The 12689-nt window shown below is 35.1% G+C and overlaps 2 protein-coding genes across 2 annotated transcripts; one reads left to right on the top strand and one right to left on the bottom strand.

The window, feature by feature from the left end:
- Window positions 1–1247: 1247 nt before the first annotated feature.
- Window positions 1248–7044, top strand: LOC18106360 (vacuolar-sorting receptor 1). Its single transcript, XM_024587600.2, has 12 exons — window positions 1248–1898; window positions 2561–3253; window positions 3559–3647; window positions 3764–3833; window positions 3919–4002; window positions 4290–4366; window positions 4460–4541; window positions 4645–4727; window positions 4837–4903; window positions 5422–5550; window positions 6031–6137; window positions 6545–7044. The coding sequence occupies exons 1-12, from the start codon at window positions 1604–1606 to the stop codon at window positions 6644–6646; spliced, it is 1878 nt and encodes a 625-aa protein (XP_024443368.1). The 5' UTR covers window positions 1248–1603; the 3' UTR covers window positions 6647–7044.
- A 144-nt stretch (window positions 7045–7188) lies between these two features.
- Window positions 7189–11332, bottom strand: LOC7472476 (protein FATTY ACID EXPORT 3, chloroplastic). Its single transcript, XM_002323043.4, has 7 exons — window positions 10900–11332; window positions 10107–10500; window positions 9612–9779; window positions 8893–8942; window positions 8747–8784; window positions 7827–7933; window positions 7189–7567 (listed from the first exon to the last, which is right to left on the bottom strand). Exons 1-6 carry the CDS (start codon window positions 11161–11163, stop codon window positions 7843–7845), a joined length of 1005 nt encoding a protein of 334 aa, XP_002323079.3. The 5' UTR covers window positions 11164–11332; the 3' UTR covers window positions 7189–7567; window positions 7827–7842.
- Window positions 11333–12689: the final 1357 nt, after the last annotated feature.

Here is a 12689-nt window from a genome sequence, read left to right as displayed (position 1 = left end):
CTCAGTGTTAATTTTTTTTAACAGAAAAGCAAGAATATCATTATATTTTCCCAGCAAACATTTTTTTTTTAGTGTAGAGCTACAATCATTTCTCAAGAGATTTTACCTCTTTTTAATGTTACATGAAATGATATATATATATATATATATATATATATAGTTTAACATGGGTGTCCGGGCCAGTTTACGCGCACCTTGACTAATTTCATGGGCCCTGAATTTAACATCATGTAAGCGTTCAGTGGCTATCATATGAATAATCATAGGACTTTAATCTAAGATCACAGAAAAAACAAATCTTTTAATTCTAAATTTTTATCATTGATTGGGTTAAAAATTTAAAAATATTGACTAAGAAGATGTCAGCATCAGGGAACGGGACCGTCCACTTTTTCTTTTTTTAAAAAAACATTATCTATTTATTAATGGGACCGATCGACTTTAAAGAGGAAAGGGTTAAAACTGGAAAAACAAAAAAAAGGTGACTAAGCACGTGGATCGCATGTAAGGTAAAAATTTGAATCAGAACGTGTCCAAGGTAACTGTCTTGAATGGGACACATGTTTGCTGTTCGTAATCCGGGCCATCCAAATATTATCATGACCATAACCATCGACAGCACAAACAAGAAGACAAGAAAATAAAAATAAATCATTAAACTGTTTTAACTTTATCCAACAAAATAAATCAATAAATCAAATAATATTTTATCAACAAAACAAAATTTTATTACACGTGTTTGCTCCAATGGTTAAAAAGAAAGCATTTTTCATTTATTATTTTATTGCAAGTGCAACCATAAGTCTTGATTCATGTAATATTTTACCCTGTAGAATTACAATTCATCCTAATTAAGTCCCGATTCAAAGGTAAAAAAATAAACTTAGGTTAACCTAATTTATTTTAAATTAAAATTAAAATAATATTGTCTTAATAATTATTTTTAAAAATTAATATATATTTGACCGCATTAGATAAGTAGATCGAGTTTAAAGGCAGAAAAGAGGGTCTCTAGTCATAAAAAATAAAGAAAAGAAAAGTAAAGCTAAAATTAGGCCTTGATCAAAGGCGGTTTAAATCTTTCTAGTTCCTCTAGGAGACGGGTCGTTGATTGCTTATACTTTAATTTTTCTACGTGAACTCCAACAAGGCAGCATCCCAATCCTTTTAAAAATCGATTTTCTATTTCAAATAATTATAATAGCAACAACTACCCACTTCTTTAAATATATAACCTTTTTTATATTCTTTTCCCTTCCAAAAAAGAAAGCCCCTGCCTTTGTGTAAAATTCAGCTCTCAAGACCCAGCAGGAAACTATAGATAAGCCAATAAAAGCAGTTTCCTCGTGGACATTTGCTTGTATTTCCCATCCGGGATCTTCAAGAAACAAGCTTTGATAGAAAGTTTGTCACTTTTTGATTCGTTTGATTTATTTCTTTTACTTAGCCTATAAGATTCCACTTTATATTTAATTTGCATTTAGAATTATATTTCTGGCTGTCTTGTTATTTCAGGAAGGGAGAATAAAACTAAAAACTGGGTCTTTTCTTTTGTCTTGATCCATTGAAGTTTTGAGTGAAAGATTGGATTTTTAGTGAAAAAATGAGGGAAAAGTTAGGATTTTTGGTTTGTGTATGGTTTTTGCTATGTGGGTTTTGTTTTGGTAGGTTTGTAGTAGAGAAAAACAGCTTGAAACTAACATCACCTGAGTCATTGAAAGGTGTTTATGAATGTGCGATTGGTAATTTCGGAGTTCCTCAATATGGAGGAACTTTAGTTGGTACTGTGGTTTATCCAAAAGCTAATCAAAAGGCATGCAAAGGGTTTGATGAGGTTGGCATCTCTTTCAAATCTAGGCCTGGAGGGTTACCTACTTTTGTCCTTGCTGATCGTGGAGGTTAGCTTCTTAAATTTCACTTCTTTGATTGCTTTTTATCACTTTTTATGTATAATTTTGATGGCAAGTAATAATTTGTGTGGAGTGAAGTTCAAAGTTTGTTTGTAGTTTTTAGTAGTATATTTGTTTTGATGATAAATTAATTGTGTGATAATTGTTAAATAGGTTTGATCTTAGTGGTAATTATGCTATATATGCCATGTTAGAGTAATCGGAATTTTTTTTCTAAAAGTAACTGGAATTTTTGTGTTGATTTCTAGCACGTTTTGTTTATTATGCTGGAAACTCGTTGGCTGATGGATTCTAATCGTCTTTGTCTAACTTCACTTGGTTATTGAATAGGGTTCTGATATTCCACACTTCTCTTCTATTACGTTGTTAATAGAACAATTCAGAAGAAAGCAGCATAATTAAGTTTAGAAAGTGGACTTTATGTATTTATGAAATTTTGAACCATGCTGGTTCTCTACTTCGTTGTGAAAGTTATACCTTGATTCCGGAACCAAGTGTAATTTTATGTCTGGTGGTGATACTTTGGATCATATGCTGTCGTGTGTGGCTGATATTCCTGGGAAAAGTAACTATGGTGTTCTTTTCTCTATGGAAGTGATCATGTTCTTATCATCTGCCTGTAGATGTATCTGAAATGTATATTTTTGCAGATTGTTACTTTACCTTGAAGGCATGGAATGCACAGAACGGTGGAGCAGCAGCTATTCTTGTAGCAGATGACAAGGTTGAACCACTGATTACCATGGACAACCCTGAAGAAGATGATGCCGGTGCTGCATATCTGCAGAACATCACTATCCCCTCAGCACTTATTAGCAAGTCCTTGGGGGACAGTATCAAGAAAGCTCTATCTAATGGAGAGATGGTTAACATGAATCTTGATTGGACAGAGTCTCTTCCACATCCTGATGAACGGGTTGAGTACGAGTTCTGGACAAATAGCAATGATGAGTGCGGGCCAAAATGTGACAGTCAGATTGAGTTTGTCAAGAACTTCAAAGGTGCAGCTCAGATACTCGAGCGGAAGGGTTACACACAGTTCACCCCTCACTACATAACATGGTATTGCCCAGAGGCATTCATTCTGAGCAAACAATGCAAATCCCAGTGCATCAACCATGGGAGGTACTGTGCTCCAGATCCTGAGCAGGATTTTAGCAAAGGGTATGATGGAAAAGATGTTGTAGTACAGAATCTACGCCAAGCTTGCTTTTATAAAGTGGCCAGTGAAAGTAAAAAGCCATGGCTTTGGTGGGACTATGTGACTGATTTTTCAATCCGTTGCCCAATGAAGGACAAGAAATACACCAAAGAGTGTGCAGATCAAGTTATCCAATCCCTTGGTAAGTGATTGGCTATATAATATATGTTTTCATGTCCACACTCTGTAGAAAACAACTGCTCTCTATATGTTGTTTGTCTAGTCAATTTTCTTAAATTTTTTGCATAACTTTTTTTTTATAGCTGTTACTACAATGTTCTTGATCTTAAGTTACCTATCGTTTTCTTTTGGATGAAATGTTTGTCTGATTCTTCTGTTCAGAATAAGGCTTAGTTAATCCATTTGCTGCTGAATTGACTTCTGATGTTTATCGAGACCAGAGACAAAAAAAAGCAGCTTCTGAAAATGGTTGTTTTGCGAACTTAGGTGTTGATCTTGAGAAGATAGATAAATGCATAGGAGAACCTGAGGCAGATGTGGAAAACGAAGTTCTTAAAGCTGAACAAGATACACAGGTTAGGTCCACCAAAATTTAATTGCTCCAAACTGATGTGCTGTCCGTACCTTTAAGGTTTTATTGTTTGGGAAATCAGCTAACTTTCTTTTTTTGGTTTTCGAATTATCTATTCAGATCGGAAAAGGGTCTCGAGGAGATGTGACTATACTTCCAACTCTTGTAATAAACAACAGGCAATATAGAGGTTTGAACTCAACATTCTTACTCTGATGTTCAGCTTTCTAATTGCTTGATGATCATTTCCAATCTGTACTTGTTATTGTTTTCAGGTAAGTTGGACAAAGGAGCAGTTCTTAAGGCGATATGTGCAGGTTTTGAAGAGACCACGGAGCCAGCCATATGCTTAAGTGAAGGTTATCTATCAGGCTTAATTTTACTACATTATGTTTCATAACTGCTGGCAGTTAACCATGTGTTCCTGTGCTGGTGTGCTAGTTACTGCGCAGAAGATGTTCAAATTGTTTACCAACACAATAAAAGAGCACATTGCTGCAGTATTGTATTTTTGGTGAAATGATGGAAGCAATTCCTTTTGAGTAGCAGAATTTAGCATGATTAACTATACTCATATATTTTCACTGCTGTTTTTTTGATAGACTCTTGTGAGATGGAAGTCATTATTTGCTAGTTTTCTTTACAGATGTAGAAACCAACGAGTGTCTAGAAAACAATGGTGGGTGCTGGCAGGACAAGGCTGCTAACCTTACTGCATGCAAGGTGTCTTCAGAATTTCAACATTTTGTTGGTATTTTTTTTTGGTGCATTCTTTGATTCTAAGTTTATTTTGGTCCTGGAATTTCATTGTTATAGGATACTTTTCGGGGTAGAGTATGTGAATGTCCTGTGGTTCAGGGGGTGAAGTTTGTTGGTGATGGTTATACTCGCTGTGAAGGTAAATTTCTTTCGTGTAATCCTAAGTTTAGTTTTGACTCAAGTTTAGAAACATCTCTCTTTTAATTCTGTGAACATAATCTTTTTGCTTGTTTGTTCAACAGCTTCGGGTTCTTTACGTTGTGAAATTAACAATGGAGGATGCTGGAAGAAAACTCAAGATGGCAGGACCTTTTCTGCTTGTGTTGTGAGTCTTGAATTTGATGGAAATTATCCAGCTTACTGTTTTCTTGCTCACATACTTAATTTGATTGTTTCTAATGTGACTTATTCATTGGTTCTCGGATGGGTTTCAGGAAGATCATTCTCAAGGTTGCAAGTGTCCTCCGGGATTCAAGGGTGATGGAGTAAATTCCTGTGAAGGTACTCTTCCTGCTTTTCTTTGTTATTGTTCCAACATTATACTATTTAGTGGAATGCAGTTTTGCGGGCTCAACTGGATTATTTGTAATAGCTCCTTGAACTACTACTATTATTTTAAGTTCCAGATGAAGAATTTTCCTCAGTGAAGATAATGCAAGTTTTCATTGGTAAAATATTAGATGAACAAGTACAAAATTCTTTGTTCCAGTTTTATGAAAACACATTTGATGTAACATGCATGCAATTTCTTCCAATCCAAAATGTTTGTGGAACCCATTCATTGAACCTTGTCATCAATAAATAACTCAACAGCTTTGGTTTCTTCTTAGATGATTTGAGGAAATATTTTTCTTCTCATTTTAAATTTCCATGCATTATATCAATTGCACACTGGTTCTTTTCCATCTAGGATATGTTGCTTCTTTATAAATTGCAAGCAACATGTCATTTTCTTTTGTTTGTGAGACGAAGTAGATTATGAGGCACTCTTCAAACGTTCTCTTTTGGCTGTTTCCCAGATGTGGATGAATGCAAAGACAAGCTGGCCTGCCAGTGTTCAGAATGCAAATGCAAAAATACCTGGGGCAGTTATGACTGCAGCTGCGGTGGTGGTTTATTGTATATGCAAGAACATGACACGTGCATAAGTGAGTATCCTCTGAGGGTTTTGAATAACCTGCTCTGTTAACCAAACAATCAATTTGCAGCTGTGTGTATGCACAGCATACTTCAAAGTCCTCATTATGATTTTTTCAACTGTGGTGCAATTTTTCATTTTAAATTGGATGCTTTGAAGGATGTCAATTTCTAGCATGATGAACTGTGCGGTGAAATATATTTTCAGTTTCATCAATTAACATAGAAGCTCAAATCTTAGTGGAACCTATTTCTAAAACTGGTAGATACACCTTGTACCTTATGAAGGTATTGCATTTCAGTTCTTCTGTTTTAGCCACTGCATATCTTAAAAGTAATCTCCAAGTTCAACTCAACTCTAGAGTTGGGACTAGTTTTGGTTATTGGCTCTTGGAATCTTCTATGCTAAATGGGATCACTAGCATTCCACACACAATACGTTTGCTTCTGTCATGTTAGCCTCCACTGATTTATGTTTTACAATGATTTAGGTAAAGCTGCCAACACAAATTACAGCTGGAGCTTTGTTTGGATTATTATTCTTGGCTTGGCTGCTGCTGGTGTTGCTGGATATGCAATTTACAAGTACAGAATCCGGGTATGTATCTTAAATTTTTTGTGCCATTCCTTATTTTAGCTTTAATGTAGAAAAACACGCATGTGGCATTTGTCAAATCTTAGCAATCTCGATGGAACATGACAAAAAATGTCTGTTCTTCTTTTGTGTGTGCACGTGTGGTTTGGGTGCAAAATCCTTGCCGAAGTACATGCTCAAGCATCATTGAGGACCCAAGTTCCTAGTTGATTTAAATGACGGCACATCATTCAAGGAAAAAAACAGATGCTTGCCAAATGAGTATTTTGAGCATGAAAATCCGGACTCAAACAAATATTATGAATTTGGATTTGGTGGTGTTGAGATACATCTGAAATTATTGATTAACAGGTCTAGTTTTAATGCTAATAACAGTGAACTGAATTTTATCTTTATTAATGTGCACACAGAGATACATGGATTCAGAGATACGGGCTATCATGGCACAGTATATGCCATTGGATAGTCAAGCAGACATCCCTGTTCATCATGCTCCCCGTGGGGACATCTGAAGGTGAGCTAGTGAGATGATGTGCTGAGGCATCGAGTAAAGAAGCAGCATCTCCAAATTTCGAAGTGACCTATCAGCTTCGATTTGGCTTGTAGCTATTTCAGCCAGCACGCTCCCATTTAGTCACACGTATATGTAAATTAATATTACAAGTTCTGCCTGTAATTCCATGGAACACAGCAAGTTTTCAATTCAATGTAAGAAGCGTTATGGGATTCAAAATTTTTGGCCATCTTGGTTGCATTCCAGTTTCTTGCTGCCTAGGTTATCAAGGATTTTTCCTTGGTTTCTAAAACTAATTCAAGTTGTCCTTCTAGCTGAGAGTGATCATAAGTCCTGTGAAGGTGGACATTTTACATTGTATGGCTTGGATCTTAATAATAACTGTTTTTAGATCAATTGCTCTCCAGGATGTTCAAGGTAGCTAAGAAACTGTTTCGTCTTAGCGTATAAATTTACGCCCACGCCCGAATGAAGTAGATTGCACTTGCACTCGCTATTAGCTTTATTAGCTACCAATGATTTTAACTGTACACCGGTAACTACAGAACAGTCTTCCCACTGTCTAGAAATTATTATATCACTAACTTCTGCAAGGTCCTCCCAGGCAAATGATAACAACACTAAAATAGCGTATTGGAGGGAGAAAACAACACGATGTATCCGCCAATATAACTAAACAACACGAAATGAACAAATATCAATATAACCCTGTGGCATTGGAGGGAGAAAACACCAGTAATTTCAGCACATCAAGGGGGAAACATCCGCCAGATTATTGCAACTTTCTCCCATACCCTAGCAACCCAAACTAAAAGTAGACAAAAAGCTGTAATCAGTAACCCGACGCTCCAGAATCAAGCAATGTTTTCTGGGATCCCATCCTTTTCTTCCAGAGCTAGCAATGTCGTAAACCTTCCACCTGGAGGTCACAGGAGAAGTTAATTTGATCAGCTACAATACAGAACAATGGAAGACCAACTTGGCAGCAAACTTATCATTCTAGGCATAGGTTAACAACAGCAACTTGAGTATTTTTTTTTATTAAAGAAAATGCTGAAAAAGAAAGTGGAGATTCATATATGATGAAGTTTTGCATCACGACAACTAATAATATTTGTTCAAGAAAAGGTGAGGGTTGAGAGGGAGGGGAGAAGAACAAAGCATGCAATCCAACTAACCAGTGGAACAAATACATCAATTTTCTGCTCCATGTCCCATGTCTGACCCCTTACTCTGCTTACCACCCACGGCGATCTTATATAGATAGAATGCAACCACTGCACCACTGAAAAGCAATGCCAGTTATCAGAAAATCAAATGCACACACAACGAGATAAATACCACTATAAATAAAATGCTTGACATAGAGCCTACAAGCATCTGAAAATGGAGATACTCATGTCCTCTTACTGTACTAAGATAAGTCCATGTGGTTTTATGACCCGGAGCAAGGCAAGTATGTGCATGACCATGCACGCATGCAGCAAGACAGATTACGGATATGCTGCTTTCAGAGGGTGGCTTTGACTAATTAAGATGAAGAAACCAAAAGGTATAACCTTAACAGTATCAGAAAAGTATAAACTGAGAGGTGCTACAAGTAAAAAACTTGGCTAGACTGAACCATAACCACTACCAGATCTACCATGGGTTCATAGGCATGAGATGAGCAATGGTTCCTGGTCTTGGATTGAGACTACTTATGTTATTGGACCAGTGTAAATTGCCCAATGTTATTTTGTAAGACGGTACATTGTGTATCTTGAGCAAAATTGCACTGGATGGCCTAGGATATTATACATGCAGATACCAATTCTTGTTTCATTTGAGATCAAACAATTTTGATCAAAGGCTGCATGATGCAACTCCTGTGCTGCACTCTTAAGAGAATTGAGTGGCAAATCGCATAACATTTCCTCAATTTTAACCTAGAATTTCCTGAACCTTTCAAACCACATCAAAGTTCAAGTGCTCTAGCACCTTGTCTAATTGTTAGTTTAGACTCGAAAAAAATTACTTTTACCAGCGAACTTTCCATCCTAACTACCAAGGTAGAAAAGGAAATATGATAGCACAAAAAAATTAGGGAACAAGGAACCTGATGAGGGTTGCAACAGGAGTAAAAAATGAACCTCCCTGCAAAACAAAAAAGTTTAGACTGTTAGAACTTTGAAACACAACAACAAATATGTAATACAGCAGATAAAACGGGAAAGACGACATGGCTGTTTAAAGAACCCGTACCCGAGTCATTATGATTCTAATGTCCCTAAGAAAGATTATAGCCACTATTGCTGCAGGACCAAACACAATAGTTAAAAGCTTGAAGTCAAATATACAACAGAAGATATGTACAAGTATAGCATAAGTTGTAGAGAATAAAAAAATAAAAACCACGTAAGAAAAAAAGTGATCAAGCAATGGCCCGAAATAATAGCTATCCTTTCATCCCGAAGTAGCTCACACACTAATATTATCAGAAAATACAATCAAAATAGTCAGCCTGATGAGTTAGAGCATGGAGGAAAGAATGCCCCAAAGCACCGAAAACATGCACTCACAAAACCTAAATGGTTAAAATATGCAATAGAAGCAAAAACTTATAGATGAGGAAGAGCTAAGCTAGACACTAAAGCTCTTGTCTACGGTGCCTTTTAAATTTTTAACTTAACCCTGATCTCTCTTTGTTATGAACCTGCAAGTGAATCCAAGCATTTCATCCTTATGCTTTGAGACATTCTACACAAGGTGCAAGCTGTTAAATTCATAACTTAACGGCGTCCTTTGTTACATATGATACCGTATTCCAAAACTTGTCCAAAATGATCCAACTATATAACTAATAAGAAACAGAAAGCAGCCTGCCTAAGCTCATATAGTTTAGAAGCTACCAACAGAAAGCAATTTGAGATTTTTCTTTTTATATGTCTATGTTTCATTATAGAATAGAACCACATACTAACCTGCCTGTCCTTTCAAGGCCAAGGAATCTGGCTCTCCTCTTTTGTAAGATTTTAAACTTGATACGCTTAAAGCCAGAAGTGCACCGCCAAGAATGACACCAAACCTAATGGAATTGATGCTGCCCGACAGCATGAAGGAGAGAAATCCAGCAGTGGCAAGTAATAAACCTGTGAAGTGTCGCAATAGCATGAAAAACATTGAAGCCATTTAAAATAGAAAATACACTAAAAGGCAATTGCCCAGTTAAGATTAACCAATGTGGGGGTCGGGAGAGACAATTCAACAAAACCTTTCCCAGCTCATCCATATTCAGTTAGCATTATTAAGGGTCGTATAATAGAATAGACCAGAAGAGCTTGCAACCGTAAATTGACAGTATATTGCAACATTGTTATATCTATCATGTTGTTACTCCTAACAAATTCTAATTTATGACAGAAACCTCATTCAACAAAATTTTAACAAAATGAGTTCCAGTGGCGCACTAGTCATACCATATGGTATTCCAACTTGGAAATCACGAACTTTAGAAATATCATTAAAATCATCGGTCGAAGAAGATAACGTTTCCACAACCTCCTTCACTGGTTCTGGAGAATTCTCTGTAGCTGCTACAAGATACTCTATACTATCTTCACCAAGTTCCTTTGCTAGCTCACCCAAATCCTTCTTTGCCTTCACTGCTTGAATCTTTAACTTCTCTGAAGTTTCTTCCAAAATAACCATGGCTTTCTCTGAGTATATCTCATATGCTTCTTGAGAAACACTTTGCAACCTTAAAGCTTGTTCTTTGAAAGATTCTAGTGTCTGCTTCCATACTTCCTCTGATTCTTCACCCTCTAATTTTTTATCTTGACTTTCCTTTTCCACTTCAATCTCTGAATGCTCCTAAACATTGCCAACAAAAAATAAGAATAAAACAATAAAAGATGATCCAATTACACCTCATTTCAATTCAAACATTGAAAAGAACCCATTTTAAAAATCTCTCTTGAAATGAAAATTGCAAGGAGAAACAAATAGCTTTAAAATTTGGCACAAACAAGATGGGATTGCTCTAAATACAAAACCAAATCAAACCATGAAAATTCGATGTTAATCAAACAGCACGGCTTTCTCATGTTCAACAAAAAGCACTAACACCCAACACAAATTCAACAGTCAAAAAAGGGAAACCCAATTGGAAAAACACAAAAATCACTCAAAAAGAATTCAAGAATTCAAATTTCAAATTTCAAATTTTCAAACGGTAGATGAAATTAAAAGAATAGGAATTGCAATTCTTACAGAATCCTCGTGAGAGCCAGCAAATACCACAATTTGTCGGTTCAACGAATTCCCAGAACGAAAACCAACACCAACACCAAGCCCTTTTGGGACAAAAGCCCTTGGAGACTCAAAAGACAACCTGTGACCGCTAGGTTTAAGCAATAGAGATCGAAACTTTAAGGATGGAGCAAACAAAGCCATTGAAGAAGATGAACAAAAAGATGGCCTTTTTGTTAGCAAAGAACTACAGCCAGCAGATAACAACTCCATTGACACACTCATTTTCTTCTTTTACCCTTCTTGTTCAGAGAGCGACAGAGAGAAGTCTAGGTTTTTGAAGCGAGAGTCACGAGGGGAAGAAGAGAAACGAGGGTTTTAGCAGTGGGATACAGTTTTCCTACTTCCTTTGCCTTCGGACTAGGAATCGTGTAATGTCTTGGTTACACGTATTGAGAAATGTTTGCATGAAATTTACTCTCGTCCTTATATTCTTATCAATATTTCACTTCTCCCTTCATATTCATAGATAAGAGTTTTTCAAGGAGAATAATAGAATTATATATATTATTTTCATTTATTAATTTAATTATCTTTCTCCTTCAATTCTAATCATTTTCAAAATATTATTTTCAATAATATAATAATATTTTGAGAATAATAGAATGATATTAAACATGATAAAAGATTTTGATAACCAACCACCCATATCAGAATTCTCAAAATATTATTTTCATAATAATTTTTAAAATAATGCAATTTGTTTTCTAGCCTTTAATAATTTGAGTTTCTATTATATGGAGATTGATTTAATTTTTTTTTAATGATAGAGTAGCATAAAAAAAAAGAAATTGACGTGGATGCTAAAACCTCGTGAAAATAAGTTTTAGAAATTAACTTATTAATAAATAAATAAATAAAGTACATAAAATTTGTTTTTCTCTAGCTATTTTTCAATCAATTGATTTCATAAAAAATCACAAAAAAAACAAGAAAATAATTAATATGTAGATACTATATAACGAATAATAAAAGGGTTTTTTTCTCTATTCTTAAAAAAAATAGTTTTTTTTTTGCCTATTTATCTATAAATAAGAAAATGCATGCATTAAGGTTTGGACAGTAATCTTAGACATCCTACAACTACAAGAAGTTGAATTTCCTATGTGCTCCATAGCATGTGCACGGAGGAGTTTATTTGAAGAAGGGAATAATAGAGAGCGCAGACGGCAAGAAAAGGATTGGATGCAATCGGCATACCGTTGTTTTTCTTGGCTATTTTACGACCATATTATTCATCTGAACAGGAAGAACTTTAGCCGTGTCAAGGAAAAAACAAAAGAAGAAGAAGACAGAAACAGCATGAAAAGACGTCTAATCATTTATTTATTTTTATTTTTTTATTATTATTATTATAGATACGATGATACGGTATACCATTAGTAGTTGTAAAATCAGAAATAATTATTTTTAAAAGTATTTTTATTTAAAAATATATTAAAATTATCTTTTTATTTTTAACATTAGTATGTCAAAACGATCTGAAAAGTATAATAACGACTGTTTTTAAAAATATTTTTATTTAGAAATGTATCAAAATAATATTTTTTTATTTAAAAAAAATTATTTTTAACATCAGCATGTTAAAACGATATGAAAACACTAAAAATATTTTGTTATTAATGTGGGTGTCCGGGTTAGCTTGCGTGCACCTCGAATAATCGCACGGGTCCTGAAGTTAACGATCATGTAAGCCTGTAGTGGCTATTATATTAACAACCACATAACTCAAACCTGAAATCATAAGAAAA

Source organism: Populus trichocarpa, chromosome 16 (assembly GCF_000002775.5).
Source record: "Populus trichocarpa isolate Nisqually-1 chromosome 16, P.trichocarpa_v4.1, whole genome shotgun sequence".
Classification (NCBI taxonomy): Eukaryota; Viridiplantae; Streptophyta; class Magnoliopsida; order Malpighiales; family Salicaceae; genus Populus; species Populus trichocarpa.
Note: the sequence above shows the minus strand (reverse complement) of the source record. Positions and strands in the feature narration are given on the sequence as shown.